The 19,930-nt window shown below is 50.9% G+C and overlaps 9 protein-coding genes across 9 annotated transcripts; 4 read left to right on the forward strand and 5 right to left on the reverse strand.

Annotated features, from left to right (window-relative positions):
* Positions 1–65: 65 nt before the first annotated feature.
* ASPBRDRAFT_41435 (BOD1/SHG1 domain-containing protein) lies at positions 66–2,715 on the reverse strand. Its single transcript, XM_067624570.1, is given in 3 exon segments — positions 66–807; positions 823–2,401; positions 2,497–2,715. The coding sequence occupies 3 exon segments, from the start codon at positions 2,653–2,655 to the stop codon at positions 176–178; spliced, it is 2,370 nt and encodes a 789-aa protein (XP_067480985.1). The 5' UTR covers positions 2,656–2,715; the 3' UTR covers positions 66–175.
* Positions 2,716–3,111: 396 nt separating this feature from the next.
* Positions 3,112–3,613, forward strand: ASPBRDRAFT_41440 (putative NADH-ubiquinone oxidoreductase 14 kDa subunit). Its single transcript, XM_067624571.1, has one exon. It carries the CDS (start codon positions 3,251–3,253, stop codon positions 3,548–3,550), a length of 300 nt encoding a protein of 99 aa, XP_067480986.1. The 5' UTR covers positions 3,112–3,250; the 3' UTR covers positions 3,551–3,613.
* A 703-nt stretch (positions 3,614–4,316) lies between these two features.
* ASPBRDRAFT_121651 (cation efflux family protein family) lies at positions 4,317–5,760 on the reverse strand (the record flags this gene model as incomplete). Its single annotated transcript, XM_067617445.1, has 2 exons — positions 4,317–5,387; positions 5,452–5,760. 2 exons carry the CDS (start codon positions 5,758–5,760, stop codon positions 4,317–4,319), a joined length of 1,380 nt encoding a protein of 459 aa, XP_067480987.1.
* Positions 5,761–6,073: 313 nt separating this feature from the next.
* On the reverse strand, positions 6,074–6,555 carry ASPBRDRAFT_514599 (uncharacterized protein). Its single transcript, XM_067626729.1, has one exon. The coding sequence runs from the start codon at positions 6,375–6,377 to the stop codon at positions 6,117–6,119; it is 261 nt and encodes an 86-aa protein (XP_067480988.1). The 5' UTR covers positions 6,378–6,555; the 3' UTR covers positions 6,074–6,116.
* Positions 6,141–7,591, reverse strand: ASPBRDRAFT_174603 (glycine decarboxylase subunit H). The gene is made up of 3 exons (XM_067619780.1): positions 7,156–7,591; positions 7,009–7,071; positions 6,141–6,935 (listed from the first exon to the last, which is right to left on the reverse strand). Exons 1-3 carry the CDS (start codon positions 7,292–7,294, stop codon positions 6,619–6,621), a joined length of 519 nt encoding a protein of 172 aa, XP_067480989.1. The 5' UTR covers positions 7,295–7,591; the 3' UTR covers positions 6,141–6,618.
* Positions 7,533–8,494, forward strand: ASPBRDRAFT_174605 (mitochondrial 37S ribosomal protein bS6m). The gene is made up of 3 exons (XM_067619781.1): positions 7,533–7,641; positions 7,714–7,745; positions 7,847–8,494. The coding sequence occupies exons 1-3, from the start codon at positions 7,618–7,620 to the stop codon at positions 8,154–8,156; spliced, it is 366 nt and encodes a 121-aa protein (XP_067480990.1). The 5' UTR covers positions 7,533–7,617; the 3' UTR covers positions 8,157–8,494.
* Positions 8,495–9,052: 558 nt separating this feature from the next.
* ASPBRDRAFT_194666 (acyl-CoA thioesterase) lies at positions 9,053–10,199 on the forward strand (the record flags this gene model as incomplete). The annotated part of the gene is made up of 2 exons (XM_067620778.1): positions 9,053–9,289; positions 9,372–10,199. The coding sequence occupies 2 exons, from the start codon at positions 9,053–9,055 to the stop codon at positions 10,197–10,199; spliced, it is 1,065 nt and encodes a 354-aa protein (XP_067480991.1).
* Positions 10,200–11,604: 1,405 nt separating this feature from the next.
* Positions 11,605–12,959, forward strand: ASPBRDRAFT_41449 (uncharacterized protein). The gene has a single exon (XM_067624573.1). The coding sequence runs from the start codon at positions 11,683–11,685 to the stop codon at positions 12,730–12,732; it is 1,050 nt and encodes a 349-aa protein (XP_067480992.1). The 5' UTR covers positions 11,605–11,682; the 3' UTR covers positions 12,733–12,959.
* A 1,126-nt stretch (positions 12,960–14,085) lies between these two features.
* On the reverse strand, positions 14,086–15,234 carry ASPBRDRAFT_122546 (chitin synthase export chaperone; the record flags this gene model as incomplete). Its single annotated transcript, XM_067617525.1, has 3 exons — positions 14,086–14,274; positions 14,343–14,914; positions 14,997–15,234. 3 exons carry the CDS (start codon positions 15,232–15,234, stop codon positions 14,086–14,088), a joined length of 999 nt encoding a protein of 332 aa, XP_067480993.1.
* Positions 15,235–19,930: the final 4,696 nt, after the last annotated feature.

The raw sequence follows: 19,930 nt of genomic DNA on the forward strand, positions 1-19,930 counted from the left end.
TTCGAAGATATGAAAATATACTACTAAAAGTACTACTACGTAGTAGTAGAAATAGTAATAAATGTCTATCCATGATATTCATTATCTATATTACAAATGATTATTTTGTTTTCATCCACCCATGCCTCATCATCCCAAGCCATACTATATCCCCATAGACATAGGCATAGGCATATCACTTCCCATCACCCCTGCGACTCACACTCCTCCGTCTCGCTCTCCTATCATCCCCCTCCCTATCTCTCTCCCTCTCCCTCTCCCGATCTCTATCTCTATCTCTTTCCCTGTCCCTGTCCCTACCGTTAGTCTCACTGTCACGTTCACGTTCACGCTCACGCTCACCACCACCACCAGCGGTGGCAGCAGGAGCACCAGCAGCAGCACCAGGGATATACCGATCAATCTCAACAAAGCGGGGTCTATCCCGCTCATCTTTCTCCGCTCGTTCAGGAGATCGCACCCTCCGACGAGGAGACCGGCTCCGACGACTAGTAGGCGGCACGTAGCGATCGATGTCGAGGAGACTCGGCGAGCGGCGTCGACTGCGCGATCGTCGACGGGAGCGGGATCGTCGTCGTGAGGATACCGATACGCGGCGGGTAGGTGGGGGAGGGGACTTTTCGTCTTTGGGGGTGGGATCGGCCTGGTCTCGTTCTCGGTCGCGGTCGCGGTCTCGGCCTCGATCTCGATCTCGATCTCGTTCTCGTTCGGTTGTGTCGCGGGGACGAGTGTCTCGGTCACGGTCTCGGTCTCGGTCTCTATCGCGGACGTCTCTATCGCGGACGTCTCTATCGCGGACGTCTCTATCGCGGACGTCTCTATCGCGATCTCGGTCTCGGTTGTGATCGCGGTCACGGTCACGGTCACGGTCACGGTCACGGTCACGGTCACGGTCACGGTCACGGTCACGGTCACGGTCACGGTGGACGGAGCGAGAGCGTGTGCGCGAGCGGTATCGGGGTCGTGATCGGGATCGGGAGTAGTAGCTGCGGCGGCGGCGATAGTCGTCTCGATCGCGGTCACGGTCTCGAGGTCTGTCGCGGTCCCTGTCCCTGTCTCTGTCTCTATCTCTATCCCGGTCTCGGTCCCGGTCCCGGTCCCGGCGATCTCGGTCTCGATCACGGCTGCGGTCACGGTCACGGTCACGATCTCTGTTATACGTTCGAGTAGTAGATCTGCTTCTGCTTCGGCGGCTCGGGCGATAGCTCCGGTCACCGTATCTATTATCGCGGAAATCGCGAAGAACCAGGCGATCATCAGAGTCACGATTGCGGGGCTGACTGGATACATCGCGCGAACGCTCTGGGCGGTCATCGTCAAACCGGGAGGAAAACCTCCGTCGTGAGCGACTGCGACTTTCGTCGCGCCGTTTTGTCCGGGGGCGATCGTCTGCTGTTGATCCGCGTTGTCGACTCGGGTCGGCCTCGCCAGCTGGACTACCTGCCTTAGTAGGAGTATTGGAGAATCTCGAGTCAGCCTTGGGTCCCTTCGGAGGCGGCTTGAGACCATTCTCAATAGCCTCCGCTTCCTCAAAGTCAAATTCGGGCTTCTGTCGCGCCTTGGCTGCCAGCTCTTCTCCCTCCTTCAACAGAAGTTGTAGCGCCGCCTCCTCCAAGGACTTCTCGTCCACCGGGGGCGCCGCTGGCACAGGCGCAGGCGTAGGTTCTTTCGGTGTCGGCGATTTGTCTTTGCGCGAGTCGCGGTGTCGCGGAGAATGGGCGCGGTCAGAGCGATAGCCTGGTGAGCGATCTCGGTAGCGATAACGATCCCTATCCCTATCTCGATCTCTGTCACGGTCTGAATCACGGTCTCGGGTTCGGCTTCGATCGCGCCAATCGCGGAATCGGTCGCGCTCTTCGCGGCGGCGGCGTTCGTAGCGCTCCTGTCGTTCCTTTTCTCTCTGCTCATCCAGCTTCCGCTGCTCTTCCCGGCGCTGTTCCTCGCGCTCCCTCCTCCTGGCTCGCTCTTCCTCTTCTTTCTGGCGTTCCACCTCACGTCGCTTGCGATCCTCTTCCGCCTTCTTGCGCGCTTCCTCTTCTTCTATCTCCTTCTGCTTGCGCAGCTCCTCCTGCCAGATCTTTTCGCGCTCTTCGCGTTTCGCTTTCACATGAGCGGCGTAGTCGTCATCGGTTTTGTTCCCTGCCGCTTCCTCCTGCGCAGCGAGCTCCTCGCCTACCTCATCGCGACGGATATCGCGCACGGAATCAAGAATCGCTGGCAAGTGTTTCTCCGCCAGCGCATCAAGGGTATGTTCGACACTTTTGTAGACATCGCTTCGATCAACAGCACCTTCGATTAAGGTTGCAGCTTTTCCACGTTCACGAGAAAGTAGACCCGGTTCGCGATCGATTTCCGATTCAGCGAGTTCGACGAGGAGTTTTGTAAATTCAATCTTCCCTTCCTATATGGGAAAGGCGCATTAGCAAACACCACATCCTTACCAGAGGCTGAAACAAGAGCAAAAAAGAAATAACAATCAAAGAATAAAATAAATACCCCATCATGGAATTCAGACCATATCTTCTTCCGTATAGTATCAAACCCACCCCTCTTCTTGAACGCGTGCAGTAAATGCTCAATCGCCGAATGCTGCGCCGCGGACAAGGGCAGCTCATCCGTCTTGAACTTCTTCCGCTGCAGACTGTCCAGATCCATAGAGGAAGCAGTCGTAGGCCGCTTCACGCCTGCAGCCACATCCAGCGAACCATCCACAATCTCCTCTGGACCAGCCATAACGAGGTAGATGTTTCCAAGCTTGCAACAAAGATTTCAAGCTTGGATTTTTGTAATCAGAGGCTTTGGGAAAAGGAACTAACTACCGGGGATATACCCGCGAAATGCGCGCGCAAGGATAAAGGCACCGCCCGGCAGAAGAGGGCGGCGGACCCTCACGGCGGAACGATAATCCGGACAACAGGAAACGCAGATTGGGAACGACGGCCCCGTGATTCGCCGGGTGTGTGGAAGGTCGAACCTCATCTCCGTCGATTCGAAGCCCGTGTTGGTCCGCAATTTGTTTGTCGTGAAGTGAGCAATTGAAACGTCGTCGCGGCTACCGATAAATTTCCATTCTCTTCCGGCCGCGAATCCCTTGTCTTCCTCCCTTCACACATCATGGTTCACAAAGTCCTCTTCTGGGGCGGCTTCGGTATGTTCACCACCACCAACCACACCACCCACCCTTGCTATACAGCTAGCTAGCTCACTCGCTCGCAACCGGTCCCTCTTATATACATCCAATTCCTTCGCAATGCTATACTTTCACATCACTAATAACTCATTATCTTGTACAGGCATCGCCGTCCGTCTCTGGCAACTCGGCATCGAAATGCGTCCCATCCTCGCCAAGGAATCCCTCTGGGTGTACCCCCTCTTCGCTGGCGTCGGCGGCAGCTTCGGATACTGGCTGCAGGGCGTCGAGAACCGTCAATTGAGAATACTCGCACAACGCCGGGAAGCTATCCTGGAGAAGCGCCGGAGGAGAGATGAGCGCGAGTCGGTGGGGTTGAGCAAGCCTGAAGAGGCGGGTGTTTTGGCTGCGGCGGCATAAATTGAAGAATTGATTGATTGATTGATAGATTTGCGGGATGGTAGGAATGGTCGGATGGTAGGATTGGGTGTGCGGCAGGGAGCTGGTAGCCTTCCGGAAAACTTGAGGCTTTTGTACATTGCGTTTGTTGGTTGAATTCATATTATATTACATTATATCGTTTCTTTGGTCTTGGTGGTGGTGGTGGTGTGTTTGTTGTTCTTGTTGGTGGGTAACTGAGGGTTGAAGGGGATTGTGGAAGGTGGTCTGGGGTCTGGGTCTAGGCATCGTGTTATGCTATCTATTGGGAGTGTGCTTTTTGTGGGGGAGGGATTATTGTCGTGTGCTGGAGACGACTACTGGTAGATGAGATGCTAGATGGATATCTGTCTCATTGGCTGACTAGAGTTCGAGGCAATTGAGAGGCTACCCATATAATTGATATCTCCGGGCCACTGTAATGCTGTACCTAATGTAGATAGCAGGGAAGTAGGCCTGGTCAAATCAGATAACGCCATGCTGCCCCGGATGGCTCCTCAGAAAATCGCTATACACGTGCCTTAGTACACAACTGGTTATAGTACTGTGGTGCTGCCTATGGCGCTTGGAGGTGACTACTTTTGGCAAGAAAGAGACATCGTCTCATTCTAGTTATAGTAGCTAACGACTGAATCAAGGACACAGAGAGCTGATGATATCATACCCAGTAAAGCCTATGATTATTCCGCCATATCTTCATTTAAATCCAAATATAATCGTATATGTACAGCATATATTGTATGCCAGCTCATGCCTTCTCGGCCGTAAACTGCAGCGAAACCTCCCATTTCTGGCCCCCAGATCCGTACCCTCCACCCAGTCGATTCTTAATGAGACTGGCTATCCGTTCACGCAGTCGCACAAGATTTTCCTCGGTTCCGGATACTCGCAGCTTCAAGTTGGCCATACACAAACCGTAATGAACCTGCCAGAACCGGGCATCGTCAACGCCGTAGACGCAGGGATCGGCCTCGATATCGCGAATCACCTCGGACACTCCTGGCCCAGAGTAGGACATCAGAAGCATGGAACCCAGTGTTTTCACTAAACGCACTCCGATAACACACATCGAGATGGAGATCGTGCTGGAAAGCAGAACATCCAGCCAGTTGTAAAGCTTGATGGATACAAGGGGCAGTAACAGGAGCAGCGTGGAGCATGAGAGCGTCAGGAAATGGGAGGGGTTACTAAGAACCGAGGGCAGCGACTCGATATACCCGAACCGCATCGCCTTCCCTATGCGTCCGTGGTTTTTGAGACCAATAGCAGAGATCAGGGTTGATGAGATAGCCAGCAGGGCAGTGAAATCCACACGGCCGAGGGAGACACGCTCGTGGACATGAGTATGGTGAGGTTCGTGACCGGATGATTCGAGAAAGTGTTGCAGGCTGTGGGAAATGAGATCCATTCCCATGAACAGCAAGAGTACGCACATTGCGAAACCTGCAAGCACTTCTGCGCGCTCCAGTCCGAACGGGTGTCGAACACTAGATCGCTTCCATACTTCAAAGTTGCCCAGGATGTCGACAGCAACACAGAGCAATGCGCCAATGGAATCGAACAATATCAAGTGCGAAAGAGCCGTCATCGCCAAAGAGCCATGGGCACTCCAAAGGGTATACGCAGCAACAGACATGTGGCAAACGCTCCACCAGAACCGCGTAGTCTGGTCCTTGGACATGCTGGAGCGATATTCTTTGAAAGTCGGTATAGGCAGCGAGTTAGGCAGAGCGAGCGGGGCGCGCGGGGGCGGTTCCAGGAAGATCTGATGTGAAATGCTACTGTGCTTATACTTGTGTCCACGTCGCTGGCCAACGTTCTACGTCGCATGGGTTGCTTCATTAGTATACTCATCTCCAAGGCGAAGGTAAGCGACAACTCACAGACTTCACGACTGGACCTTTCGCCATAGTCGTAGTCTTGAAATTGAATGGTCCCGCCGAACCATTGTCGCTCTGATCAGTCGGCTGTAATGCGTTTGCTGGGCTGAGGTTGAAACCCGCCCGTGTAGGACTTAGACGATTCGCATCACTGGGATCTAACGAGCCCCGCGGATTTGGAAACGTGTCCCTCAATGGCGATAGGGAGTCTTTGTCATGGAGATGGGGCGACTGGTTCGACGTGTTGGGGGAATCGTCCGGGGGAGGCGTCGGGGTGCGCGGAGGAATAGGGATAGGGAGGTTGGATGCCATGTTCAGATGACGATTGAGGGCTGGCACCCGCGCCAAATGGCCTCGGTGCTGGCTCGAAGAAAGTCGCGTTACACGTGCGAAACACGCGCAAAAGTGTATAGAGGTGAAGTATGGCGACAAGCAAGGGCCTGAGGTCGGGAATGTTGCGGGATAGCCTTATCACTCCAGGCCTCGTCGGTTGATATTCGGCCCCATCCGAGGTGGAGGGGACTCACCGCCCGGCGCAACCCATAATATCTAGTTACCCTGCAGCGCTGTGCAACGAGTATAGTTGGCGGAGGGTTGAAATGATGGATAACCCTGCTCTTGTAGTATTCATAGTGTGGGCAGTAGCAGTGTAGCTGATGACATGATAGCTATCTTTGAGTTAACATAGTTGTATACCTCGTACTCCTATAGGTCTTATAGTTTGTTTCAATTAGATGCGACTTAGGCCGCAGTGCTGCCTTCGCCGACTTGAATCCCTCATTGAAGACGAGAGATAGAAAGAAGTACAGCCCATTTGCTTCCATAACACCACCAAGAGAACGGACAAGCCAATAACAGTGATATCGTATATTTTTATAACCGCAACAGACAGCCTCTTGTTGAATAAAAGGGCCCGCCGATAGCGGCATGACGTAGCCAGCTCTCTAGACAGTCATTATGTGGTGAAAACATAACCATCCACACACAACACTCAAGCCCAATGGAAACCCAAGACAAAGAAAAAACAGTCCAAATGACTTAACAATCATAATAAAATCGACGCCATGCACAGAAGAGGCGGCGCGCATATAAACCCAAAACCAGACTTTGATCCATCCGTCCATCCAAATACTTCATGACCCAAACACGCACTCAACACACATATCACATTTACTCCTCATCAATGGTAGCCTTGTAAGCAGCCTCGTCCAACAGCCCGTCCAACTCCGCAGCATCGTTCACCTCGACCTCCGCAATCCAGGCATCACCCTCGGGGTCCTGGTTGATGAACTTCGCATTGTCGTCCAGCACGATATTTCCCTGCGTAACAGTGCCCGAGACGGGGGAAAGAACGTCCGAAGCAGACTTGACGGACTCAACAGCACCGACGGGTTCACCGGCGCTAACCTCCAGGCCGACCTCGGGGAGCTCAACAAACACAACGTCGCCAAGGGAGTTGGCGGCGTACTCGGTGATGCCGATCTTGGCTGGAAATGATGAGAGGAAACATTAGTAACTAATTGAGTATTGTTTGGCCGGGAGGGGTTGTGGTAGACGAACCAGTCTTGCCGTCAGCGGCGAGCTCGATCCACTCGTGCGACTCGGTGTACTTCTTCAATTGAGCTGTTGGGGGTCAACCATTAGCTTGAAATCGAACATAGGAGGTCTGAATGCCCTCATAAGACTGAAATCTAGGGGGTTGCTCACAAAGTGGGCTCTGGGAGAAGCTCCGGACACTTCCCCGCGGGAAACTGGCGGGTGCGGCCCTGCAGACGGAAGAGAGGGGGAGCTTCTGCGAGAGGACGCGAGAAGCGAAGGGGCGGAGGGATCTGGCGGCGAAAGACATGATGAATGGGTGAAGTTGAGGGGAGAGGAGAGAAGGAGGAGAAAAGCAAGAAGTGTGAGGGAGTGTGAGTTGAATTGGAGAGAGAAAGGAAGACGGAGAGAGGGAAGTAAATTAAATACGAATGACGGAGGAGAGAAGCGATTCCCGGCGCTGATAGCGGGCGCCAAGCCGGCTGCTGATAAGAAAGTCAAGTTCGAGCCTCCGCAAAAGGCCTTCGGAAAAATCTCATCCCCTTCCAGTTCCGTGTTTGGTTCTCCGTCGTCCTTTACGTTCCCCGACGCTATTTTCCCAAAGTCCAGACCCCACTCTACATCGTCGGCGCCATGTTGTACGAACTGATTGCTGTTGTATGTTGCCTGGCGATCCTGTTGGATGAACCCTATTATGGCCTTTGCGTCGATGCTAATTGATGACCGCAGGTCCGTCCCGGCAGCCTCCAGGAGGTTAGAGAGTACGTGCCTACCAAACCGAACTTATCACCTCATACACCCACGCAACATCCTGCTGTCGCCAAATCATCATTATTCACGGATTCTCACTGACAGACAATAGTATCGCCCGCAATGCCGGCATCCAGGTCCTCCGCTCCGGCGGCGTAGTCCGCGGATTCACCAACTGGGGCACCTTCCGTCTGCCCAGGCCCACGACGAAGCATCAGGCCCGCTACAGGGAAGGCCACCACTTCATCATGCGCTTCGACGCCTCCGGTCCCGTGCAAGCGGCTGTCCGCAGAACTCTCGGTCTCGATCCCCGGATGGTTCGGTTCTCCGTTGTGAAGCTGGGCGACAAGCTGGAAGAAATCAAGCACGTCGATGGCAAGGTCGAGTGGAACAACAACCGCACCATCTCGGAAACTTTTTAAGCGTGTTTTGATTGTGATGGGGATTGATTGCAGCTATGCGATTGTTCGTCGTCCGGGACGCGGAAAATGATTTGAATTGTCAATGTATTATTTACGGGATGGGTTTCTTTGTATATCATATCAGCATTATCGGCGCATATACCTTATTTGGCAGATTTGGTCAATAAAGATGGTGATCTGTTTTTTCTGTTTCGATTTTGTCAAAGTGCGTTCATGTTAGAGCATTGGACATTTCCGTCAACAGATTCAAGGAAATAATTTAGATGGTTGGAGTCTCACAAATGACCTTCAGAGGAATGTCTGTCTGTATCCATAGTGAAAAATCTGTGATATATGCTGTATCAGCTCCTCGTCTATCGGAAACGCTTGAATACTTAAACCTTACTCTGAGATTCCGCTGCAGCACGGATCTTGAAACAGCGATATACATAAGTAATGGAACAAAGATGATCCAGACTGACTACCAAGAAACCACTGCATACTACATAAAAGGGTGAGCGGCATATCCTTGCCATATGGTTTGCATACTATGTTGATCACCGATTATGCTTCACGGGTAGCCAACCAACTCCGCCCGATCAACCGAGGCTCTGGTTAACCATGTCGGCTAAACGAGTGGTCAGTCAATAGTCTCAGCACCAACATACGATCCCACTTTCACCCTTGTCATTCTCCCTTGTGAAGAGTAGAGAAGTACAAACTCCAACATAACATCCCTGCCTTTGCACTGTACAGTGAGTATACAAATTGAAGCAGATAAACATCACAAGTCATCAGTACATATATACATTCCACCGGAAGGGAGCATACCCCTCACGCATACATCACCACCAACACCAGCAGCAGCAATCAAAACCAACCATACGCCCCTCCCACATTGTACATGTACATACACAATGCATGACCCAACTTCCAATCCAAGCCCATCCTCCTTCGCGGAGCTAATGGCTCTCCGCCGCCTACCCAACCCACCCAGCAGCGACAGCAGCAGTACCACCGAGCCAACCGAACGATTCGAATCCATAGCACCACCCTACCCACCAGGCGAAGGAACCCGCGCCTTCGGCGGACATGTCTACGCCCAATCCGCCTACGCAGCCTCTCAAACCGTAGACAAGGGGTTCGTGATCCACGTAAGTAGCTTATCTACCTCCTCCCTGCTGATTTCCTCACGGAGATTAGAAAGAGCGCAGCAAGCTAACACCAACGACGCAGAGCATAAGCGGAACATTCATCCTAGGAGGCCTCCTAGACGTTCCATACGAGTACACCGTGCGCCATCTGCGCGACGGGAATATGTACTGCACGCGATCCGTGGACGTGAGACAAGCGAACCAGATCTGTTTCTCGTGCTTATGTTCGTTCAAGCGGCGGGAGAAGCAGAGCGGGTTTGTGCATCAGCCTGCGCCTGTGCAGGAGAGGTACGCGTCCATTATCGCTGGAAAAAGTGCGGAGGAGTACCCTGTTAGTCCGAGCGTGGATGCAGATTGGTGGATTGAGGGGTTGAAAACTGGGGATTTAGTGGAGAGGGAGTTTCCTGGGGTGGATATGCGGAAAGTTGATATGGGGGCGTTTAATCAGGCAGAGGAGGTGAAGAGACATCCGGAGAGATATCGACAGTTGGCGATGTATTCAATCAAGGGGCTTCCGGTAGTTGGGGAGGAGGGAAGGGGGTTGAGGGAGAGGGAGGAGGCCGGGGAGTTTGATAATTTGTATGCCTGTGCGCATATGTATGCTTGTGATAGGAACTCGCTGTTGTTGATTCCGAGGGCGTTGGGGGAGACGAGATGGTCATCTATGGCGAGTTTGATGCTTACGGTTGTGTTTCATGAGTTGGGGGAGGCGTTGCGGATGCTTGATTGGGGCTCGGAGGGGAAGGGAGGCTTGGGGAAGAAGTGGTTTATACAGGAGGGGTGGACGCCTCGGTCTGCGGAGAATCGGGCGGTTCATGAGAGTTGGTTGTGGACGCCAGATGGGAAGTTGTTGGCTACAAGTTATCAGGATAGTTTGTTGCGGTTGACGAGCCTGAAGGAGAAGCTTTGATGGTTGGAGGAGATGAGGTATAGACTGTTGTTTAGATTTAGATGCACGGGGCTATTGTATACTGGTGTCAAGTGGATACAGTGAGATATATAGTGATTTGCAGTTATATATATAGCTTCTAGACCGCAGTGATTGTTAGTAAAATCCATAGGTTCGCTGGGTGTGCTCACTGGGATACTCCTCTAGTATATAGTAAGTGCCAGCTATTTCGCCTTCATAAAGCATACTTGACCAGGTTATAGTTATTAGTGAGTAGTAATAGACTATAGGACTGTAGAGGTCGATATATTGTAGTCAACTACATATATATTACCGATGGCTTTAGGATTGACGAGTACTGCTTTATATACACAGCCAGCCTGTATGATTCAATTTCAGCTGTGTCTGGACTCGAGCTATGAACAGACTCGTGTTTGTATGTTAGTATTGCCTTACTGGCATCTCATTGTTCATGTGTTGCATCGTCAATTCGTCATCACCGCTCATCATTTAAAATCTGAGCATAAGTATATATGGACGGCGGTTAAGTACTGCATGATTCTGCAAAACCACCAGCTTCGATCGCTGAAACAGTCCAGTATATCACAAATGTCATGGTGGTTAGTAGGTCTCGCAACTGAAGTAGCAATGGATAGGCTTATACGACTCTAGCCTTCCGATATATGGTAATTGTAGTCAAGGAGTGACTTTGGATCACATCGGCCTGCAGTAGTAAGGAAGCTTAGTAAAAGATAAGCCAGTGCTATACATCATCTCATCACTGAGTTCAGGGCCACAATAAGGGCGAAAGTTAGTAAGAAGAAGGGACACGGACTCGGTTCACTGTATGTAAATGTACCTGTCACGTGGTCCGGATGCCCGATGACGTAGCTGTCTATTCCAGTGCCGACCGAGATCTTCTCTCTCTTCGTGTCTCTCCTCACCTTCGTCCAAGCCATCTATTCAACAGGCGTACTCTTAGTTAGTCGTACAACTACTCGAACTCGAAAAGGGAAATGTACCTTCCGGGTTATCCGGTGTGATACGATGAAGAAGACGCTGCTCCTTGTGTTTATCCATGGCTTCAAGGTACCGTTGCATGCTCCACCCATCTCATCCAATACGTCTCCCTCCTTTGAGGCTGCACGTGCTTGGACCCTGCGGGAATGTATACCTTGAACCTAGCTAACACCCTCAGGGAGATGATGATACATTTGGGGAATTTCCAGGGCGCTTTCGTGCCCTGATTAGTCGCGCGCTTCCCGCTGTCCAGGTCGTCGCCACTGTTTACCCGAAGTATGAGACTCGAGGCGAACTAAAAGCATGCGTAAGTAACTTTCGGGAATGGTACGTCTAGTAGCCTACGTGAGAATCTTCCTAATGGATGGAGCGTGCCATTGACAATCCTAGGCTTCAGAACAAAGTCATCGACCTGGAAGTCTCGAATCGAACGGCTTCACCGACAGTTGATCCTTCTGTCCATGTTATCCTGCTTGGGCACTCTATGGGCGGCATAGTGGCTGCTGAGACCCTTCTTCTGCTTGCATCGGAACAGCCGATTCCTGCACCGTCTTCTGCAGATTCTGCAACCGACACCCTAGTGGATTCTGGTGCGGCCGTGGGCGCACACTCTTTCATGTTCCCTCACATTCAGGGTGTTATCGCGTTCGACACTCCTTACCTAGGGATTGCCCCGGGTGTTATATCGTATGGTGCAGAAGGTCATTATCGAAATGCCACTTCAGCGTACACCGCGATATCAGAGGTTGCTGGCTTGTTCGGCTTGGGTGGTAATTCTTCGAATAAGGCGACGTCTACCGACCAGGAAAGAGCTTCCAACAAAAGCCTACCTCCTTCGGCTCCTAACTCGTCTTCGAGTGCAGACGCTGCCGCAACACCATCATGGCAACGGTGGGGCAAATATGCCATGTTCGCAGGAGCTGCAGGAGCACTGGCTGCGGGCGGGGCGGCCGCGATGTATTCACAGCGTGACCGACTGACGGATGGCTGGGGCTGGGTGTCATCCCACCTGTCATTTGTCGGGTCTCTAGCACGGCCTTCTGAATTACGGCGGCGTCTCGCACTCCTTGCCGAAGTTCAAAGGGACCGAGGTATCGGCTGCACTAATTTTTATACGTGCCTAGGCAAGAATGCCAGTGATCTAGTGGAGAACAGAAACGTTGGGACATCGTCGTTCAGCCAGAAGATTATACGCTCCAAGAATCGCACTTTCTGCTCGCTTCCCGCGGAAGTGGAAAGTTTGGGGTCCTCGCAACAAGACATCCGATGGGCCAGGGCCGTGAACGATAAAGCTGCAGATGAAATCAAAGCACACATTAGCATGTTCTTGCCGAACGAGAACCCGGCCTTTAATTTACTTGTGTCTGATGCATGCAAAGTGCTGGTGGAGTCGGTTGACAAGGGCTGGTACGCCACGGCCACAGGGCCAATTGAAGAGGTGGACGGGGACATGCCGCGGTCCGACGAGGACCGCAGCAAAGGTCAGACCGATAGTGGATTTATGGACGGGGACGACGTGGTAGTCGTGGAGTGAATGGGGGGAAAAAAAGGGGAAAAGAAAGAAAAAAGAAAATAAGCATGAGACATGAACGCACTATGACCCTCTCCCAAAAACCAAAGCATATAGCCAAACGGACTGTCTCTTTGCCAAGTCTATACTCATCGCGCTCTCTCGAAGACCGCATCGGCCCAACCCTCCAATCACCGAAGCCGAAAGAGGAAGCGGAATGAATCCCTCTCAAAACACACTTTGCACTGAACAGCAGCGGATTATTCCACGTAATCTGTTTCACCCACTGCAAGGAAATCGGGTCAAACAGACGTGTGGCTGAAGGTCGAGGGTCCGATCACACAGTCAGCCTACTAGACTACTAGACTACTAGTTAGTAGTTGTCGACGGAGACGGAGACGGAGAGAGATGGGGGCGGGGCCAGCCAGCTAACAGAAATTGCCTAATGGCAATGCAGCAAGCAGCACACTTGCCCTCCCACCACCCCCTAACTACTACTACACTAGGCCCTAAGGATTCCCCCCCCGTCAGTCGTGGAGCTTTCCCGTTCCAAGTGACCGGCAATTACTTACAAGTCTGGCTCCAATTAGTTAGTGGGCTTACCAGGATCTGTCGGATTTGATTTCCACTGGCCGGCAGCCCCAGCATGTTTTAATCTTAGGGCGAATGTACGATTACCACCTCCCTAGAAAACTCAATAATCATGCCACTAACTCAATAGTTCACCGAATCCTTCTCACTTCCAGATGAGGTAAAGGGATCCTTCTTGAGGCCATTTGAGCGATATTGTCATTTCTTGGCTTCTTATTTACATACGATTTTTGGACACTTCGTAATATATAAATCAAAACATGAATAGCTGTGCAAGATATCAAGAAAAAAACAAGGTTGTCAACAGATTAAGCGTTTATCCGGCGCGGGGCACGATATCAGCCTTTTATTTGACGATAAACCGATAGCGGGATGACCAAAAAACGAATAAATCAATCAAAAAGCAAATAATGCAATCAGATCACGCGTAACCTTGAAATAAACCCACATAACGCCCTCTATCGGGCTAACAAGAAGACAGAGTTCGAAAATATGGTTCAAAGTCATATAAAAACAAACAGGTTGTAATAGGTAACAATGGTGAGAAAAAATAATGAGAAAAGGTATCATGAGAAAGCGGAAAAGACCAAGATAAACCTAAGGTTCGCCCTAAGGATACCCACAGTGCCGATTTATGCTTAGATTTGATAATGATTGCCTGAGACTGCAGCGATTAGAGTTACACTAGGAAATATGAAAGGCAGTCCTTCGGCGACGGGCGGACGGAAGATGCAAATTTTGGCATGAGAGTGGGCCGCCGAAGGAAGGAATAACTCAAGTCTTAGGCTAGTAGTTGTGGCCGTGATAGGTCGACGTCCGATGGTGATACATGCTCCCGGCATACTCCGAGTTTGCATCAGCGTAGTATCCTGTCTGCCGGCGATCCTCATCCGGGAGGAGTTCCTTGACCTCCCAGGTGTTGGGCTTGATCCCGACGGAAAACTCGAGATCTTCTTTCGTAATGTAGTCCCAGAACTAGACAGGGGTGCGTGTCAGAGATTATGCAGGTTTCAGTCTTCTGGAAGACAAATCGAATTACATACCTTGTACACCATCATGACAGCCAAGAGGTTACAGAACGTGGCGAAGAAAAGACCGTCCATGTAGTGTTGCACGCTATCGCAGATGGTGTCACTGAATGCGTAAAGGAGCACCTGACCACAGATGAAGACCACAAGACCAAAAGCGATGTGGCCTAGAGGCCAGCGGTCCTCGAGCGTGTTCATTACCAGTAACAGTGACATTACCAGATAGACGGCGATGCATATGGCGTTCAGAATATACAGAACGACAAACATGCCGACGGTGTTGGTGGGACCCAGGCCCCCCCACGACTTGAAGGTCGCAAGGGAGACAAGGAAGGAGATGACAAACATGGCCGCGGAAGAAAGCCGAAGCAGCCAGACAGAGAGGATTGTTCCGTCTTCATAGAGTTGGAAACCAACAAATCCATTGATGAGCAGGGATGTGCATAGAGCCGACGCCAGTCCATTCTGCGCTGCTGCAAAGTAAGGAAATGGGCCACTGCCAGGTGGAACGACCCCTGCATCAAGGATCAGGGAACATAGGGTTAAAGCCATGTAGATGTAAAAGAACGTAATAATTTCCTTTCGACCTGCGATAGCATGAAATTGGTCAATGATATTCCGCTCCCAAGGACCAGTTGCGACACAGAGAAAGAGAGTGAGTATGCATACCAACAGCCGTGAACTTCGACCGAATATGCAGAATCATAATCACGGTCATTCCCAGCGCGATGATGTGAAGGAAGCAGGAGGCCCCTTCGAAGATGATGGTATTGGCCAGTTCAATGTTTCGCGCATAACAATTCGGTATGATGCCCGTCGAGCCCGATATCGACGATGGCGGACCCACTAGGGAGCAGAGCGGCAAAGGGGCCTTCTCGCATATCGAATCGAAATCGCCAAACCCCATCTTGAAATATCAGATGCAAAGACAGGTGTGAGATTGATGTCCGATTGTTTGGGGTCGACTGATAACCTGCACGAGATGGGCGGATCCAACCGGTCTCCACAACGACGGGCGGGTTTCCAGATGAGCCAAAGAGCACGACCCCCTCCTTTTACCGGAGGGCGATCACAACGAATGACGTGGCTGTTGCAGTGACAGCAGAACAAGATCTGAGGATGATGAGCAGCTCCGGTAGTATCTCGCCGAGGAGCCCACCGAAGAGGATAGGACCACGATGCGATTGGATCAACGAGGGAGGGGATAGTAGTAGTAGTGGTAGTGGAAAAAGATCGCTGGGCGCTGAACTGCCAGGATGAGGCAGGATCACGGGGTGCACTAATGCCTGATCGGGACTCAGGCTGGGGGAAGGGGAGCCGTCACTGTTTTGGGACTAGCGCATCTTCCCAGAACCGCCGCGCTAGCTGCAATGGGAAGGTTGTTGATAGTGCTATTTCTTTAGTCCGGGACGTGAGTATCTATGCCATGCGGACTAGACTGGGCTTCGTTGGCCCCCTAGTCGACAGCTACGGGGATCGCTACAAAATTTAGGTACGGAGAATCCTTTAGTGTCGGCACTAACGACTCTAGATTTCGGCGTTTGCCCTTTTTTTTTAAGGCGCTCCGTTCGTACTTCTGGGGCTGGTACAGAGTACAGTAAGTGAAGCGATCGATGATGTGGTGATTGTGAGCGGGATGTATGGAGCAGTAGTAATACTGGAGTAGGAAGTAGACCCCCGTTAGATGCATAAGGCAGTAGCAGGAGTTAGCTTGCCTGTAGGTACATGTAGTAGTACATGTAGTACATGTGGCTCACTCTCGATCGGTTGACCCTTTGATCTCCAAATGTCCTTCTGGTGAGAATCTCGGGGAGATCGTAGGGTACTTCAGAGTCTTCCCTCAATACAATAGCCGAAGTATGGGTTAAATGATGCCAGGCAACAATCCCGGCATCTCCGCGTCTTGGCTTATTGACATGGGTGTGGAAAAGAGGGAGAGCCAGGATTCTAGGTATAGGAATTAGCGAAGGAGTGAGAGACTGAATGAAAAAGAAGCCATCTCAGAGTAACGAAATGCAAATGAAAATTCAATCTAAAAGAAAAGGACAGTCCGTGATGATGCATGGCCCCTCTTCCTCCTCCCCCCCCCCCTTAAAGTAAACCTCCGAGTCCAACTCGGGAAATGCCGAGCTTGGACCTCTATCTCAAGACTAGACTAAGTACTCCGTACTAAGACTAGTCAACCGGAACGCTGTCAAGGATGCGCCGTGGTTCTGACTCGCAAACTACCAGGGAACACCTTTTAGCCCCGCACACCCATCCTATCTCGGGCTCTGGATCAAGCTCACTCTTCGTTAGGCGGACACCCATTGTGGCCCCTTCATCCCTCGCCCTGTCTCACTAACAGTATAGTTCTCTCAGGTGCTGCTACTGCCTACGCCTCTACGTTCAGATGGGTCTTCTAATCTTCCACTTGTCTTCCCACTGTGTCAATCTATCGATGCTCCTTCCCGTCTCTCCACTTCCACCTCCCCGGCAAAGCAAACCACCTTGCTTTGTTTCGGACAACTAAGTCACATCGAATCACAGGAAAATCCATTCCTTTACCACTTGTACCCTGGTCTAGTGAGTGATGTCTGATTGCTCGCCCCAAAGCACTTGCTCTAACGCCTCCTGGCATAATAGTAGATCTGAATAAAAAGAAAATAAAGAAAAGAGGGGGAAAGAAAAAGTAAAGAGAGGTAGGTACCTAGGGGAAAAAATACCTCACACCCCTTTGCCGATAACGGTCTTCCGCTAACCGCCTTTACTAGGTTCATGCCCGGCTGGCAAAATGGGCCGAGACTCTCTACATATGGGACCATCGGAGTGGGCACTTGTTACCTCCTTGTGTGCCTACGGAAAACACCCGATCCTTCCATAATAGTCTTGTTGATTCCCATCTACTGGCAGAGGGGAGCGAATCAACAGCGCCAAAAAGTGAGGTGAAAAGGATCCCACTATCCCGTATGTTCTTGGCACCGTTGCTCCCCGATCTCCCGGAAGCTTACGCATACGATACCAACAATGAACGGCAAACCGGCGTGCGTTCGGTGCCACGGCCATTCTGATTACCCATTGAACAAGGGTGAAAAAAAATTCTAACTCAACTGAAAGCTTATTATAGCTATCTAGGCCAAAAGCAGCACTATCATGAATGCGAGTCCTTTGTATGGACTTAACCGCCTTTCCAATTCCAATAGATCCTTGGCTGGTTAGTGTTGGACTTTCCTGTAAGCTGGCGCGAGGTGTCGCTCGTCAAGCTTTCCGTATATTGCCAGGCCTGCACTGCCGCCACATATAGCCGAGTCTAGTCGAGCATCTGATGGCACCATGCTGTCAAATTACCTTGTGGATAAAGTTATTAATTGCATGGAGCTGACAAGGGGATAGCAAGCAGTTGCAGGTTGATCGCTGTAGAACTGGAAGGGAATAAAAGACGTCAGTCAATACAAAGCAGCAGGGCGGGCCAGGCACCATGATATTCGCATCACCCAATGATGGTCCACTATTCTGACGAACTAACTTACGATTTTCCCCATACCCGATATTGGCTAATGCATCTATCTGGCTGGCTCGGGATGACTAGAGCCTATCCTCAGTTAGCCAATTGGAGCGACTCCCTGGAACGGGTTTTGTTTGAACCACGGACCTAAAAGATTTGCAGACCAAACCCATTGGCATCCCCTTCGTGTTTGCAGAGCCCTGTTTCTAAAGTGAGGCCCAAGCAAAGAATTGCCTTCCCCCTAAAGTCTCACCAGTGTCTATGCATGAAGATCCTAGTTAGTGCCACGTGCAAGTGAAGCATCAACGGCTGCGAGGGACCGTGTCGATCTCCCATTGACCCGATCAATCCGCGGCAGATGGGTCTTCGCATCGCGGTGGGAACGGTATCCGCCGGTGCTCCTGCAAAGTTTGTAGTTGCGACATCATTGTTGTCCTTAATAGAGATTGATGTGCTTCCGATGAATTTGGACCCGCATTTGGACAGGGACTTTGTGGTACTCAAGGTTTGCTCCGGACGGCTTCAACGGCCCTGAGGTTCGTGGAGCGGGTCTCCCATAGTATATTGACCTTGATTAGAAAAAAAATGAAAAAGAAAAATAGATGAGAACTTAAATTGACTTTTTTGGGCATACCTTGACAATTTCCTTATTTCTATTTTGTTTTTTTATTCTTCCTAATTTTCTATTGGGGAGAGGGCGAAAAAATAATTATTTTGAGATTAATATGTATTCTGCTCTTTAATTTTTTTTTCTTTCCCTCCCCCTGTTTAACCTTGCTGCAACGGGGCTTGTGATGGGCCTTAAATTCCTATCCCTGGTGCTTGCATGACAGACACTACTGCCCACCATGAAGTGGGATATATTATTTCAGGTCCAGGTCAGTTCTCAACGGTCGACAACAAATTCTTGAGAATCTGTCAAGCACGAGCCTTGTCAATGCTCCAGATAAAATCTAAATCCTTTCACTGCTTCACACCTCCATCCAGTCCGAAACTCTCCTTTGGCCTTTCCGCATACAACAAAACGCCTTTACCTGATCGAAGCTCAAACGACTGCATCCGCCATCATAGCACTGCGTTTCCTGGCCCGTTGAGATCGGAACTCGAAGAACATGTGCAATTACTTCAAAAACTTCTACATCTACAGCACCTGTCGTGAACCGGCGGCACATATCATCCGGACATCAGTCGACGGAGCCAAAGATCCCAAATGCTCCAACAGTCCGCATGACAGGTACATCGTGGTGGTTGGGAAGTGTATGCTCTGTCGCCCTTGAATGGCATCACTCTTGAATCCATCGCGAGCGGCACCGGCAGTGCGACCTTCCTTTTTTGGCCTGGAGCGACGGTCCTCTTCCCAATCGAAGCAGGCGCATCTTGGCTTCATTACCTCCGGAGATGGACCGTACCGGAGCCAACCTGACGCTACACTCTTCATTACGACGCCTTCATGTCTTCCATCTTAACTCTGGCTTATCAGGCCTTTTGAACCAGGCCGCTTTGTGGTGTTGATATTGTTTCTACTTCTCCTGTGCACATATCATTGATCCTGTATTTTCATTTCTTGCTTGTCTTACTCATTACTGATATCAAGGCCACCAAAAAGCCAAGCCTGGGTTATGATCTGCGCATTTGAGGATCGTTTTATGCATGGCGCTTGGGGGAGTTCAAAAGAGTTGCCGGTCTGATAGATTGCTTCCTGGTTTAATGCTTTACTTCTTGTTTACTTTTTCTAATCCCACCCTTCGATTACTTACGGGTTCGTTTGATTTCAACAATGAAGCTTGATTTTGTTTTTTTTTTCCCGCGTTGCTGCAAACGGAAGAGCAAGTCGACGTATCCATCTGTCGTGGCCGTCCGGAGTCGCAGAATGGGATACTACGCCGATCTAAAACTCGCACAGAAATGACAGAGCGCATCACATGTTCTGCACATGTGCTTCTCGCTCGGAACTTTTGAAAGAACGGATGAAACTATTTGCTCCGGATACAGAAACCACGGACGAGTAAGAGTAGCGCAAGAGTTGTCGAGACGCTACACAAGACCCGCCATGACCTGTGCGGGTTCAGGTTGTCCTGCTTGCAAGGTGTCCGGACTGGGGGCGCTAGGGACAGCTAGC

The sequence above is a fragment of the Aspergillus brasiliensis genome, assembly GCF_001889945.1.
Source record: "Aspergillus brasiliensis CBS 101740 unplaced genomic scaffold ASPBRscaffold_4, whole genome shotgun sequence".
In the NCBI taxonomy this organism is placed as follows: domain Eukaryota; kingdom Fungi; phylum Ascomycota; class Eurotiomycetes; order Eurotiales; family Aspergillaceae; genus Aspergillus; species Aspergillus brasiliensis.

Excerpts from the sequence above, each read along its gene's own strand:
- ASPBRDRAFT_514599 (XM_067626729.1), bottom strand. The coding sequence starts at position 6,377 with ATGCCGCTATCGGCGGGCCCTTTTATTCAACAAGAGGCTGTCTGTTGC.
- ASPBRDRAFT_41435 (XM_067624570.1), bottom strand. The coding sequence starts at position 2,655 with ATGGATCTGGACAGTCTGCAGCGGAAGAAGTTCAAGACGGATGAGCTG. Across the intron at positions 2,402-2,496 it reads GGTCTGAATTCCATGATGGG|GAAGGGAAGATTGAATTTAC; the intron begins GTATTTATTTTA and ends TTTCCCATATAG.
- ASPBRDRAFT_41440 (XM_067624571.1), top strand. The coding sequence starts at position 3,251 with ATGCTATACTTTCACATCACTAATAACTCATTATCTTGTACAGGCATC.
- ASPBRDRAFT_174603 (XM_067619780.1), bottom strand. The coding sequence starts at position 7,294 with ATGTCTTTCGCCGCCAGATCCCTCCGCCCCTTCGCTTCTCGCGTCCTC. Across the intron at positions 7,072-7,155 it reads CTTCTCCCAGAGCCCACTTT|CTCAATTGAAGAAGTACACC; the intron begins GTGAGCAACCCC and ends GACCCCCAACAG. Across the intron at positions 6,936-7,008 it reads CGCCGCTGACGGCAAGACTG|CCAAGATCGGCATCACCGAG; the intron begins GTTCGTCTACCA and ends CATCATTTCCAG.
- ASPBRDRAFT_41449 (XM_067624573.1), top strand. The coding sequence starts at position 11,683 with ATGGGCGGCATAGTGGCTGCTGAGACCCTTCTTCTGCTTGCATCGGAA.
- ASPBRDRAFT_174605 (XM_067619781.1), top strand. The coding sequence starts at position 7,618 with ATGTTGTACGAACTGATTGCTGTT. Across the intron at positions 7,642-7,713 it reads TGTACGAACTGATTGCTGTT|GTCCGTCCCGGCAGCCTCCA; the intron begins GTATGTTGCCTG and ends TGATGACCGCAG. Across the intron at positions 7,746-7,846 it reads AGCCTCCAGGAGGTTAGAGA|TATCGCCCGCAATGCCGGCA; the intron begins GTACGTGCCTAC and ends GACAGACAATAG.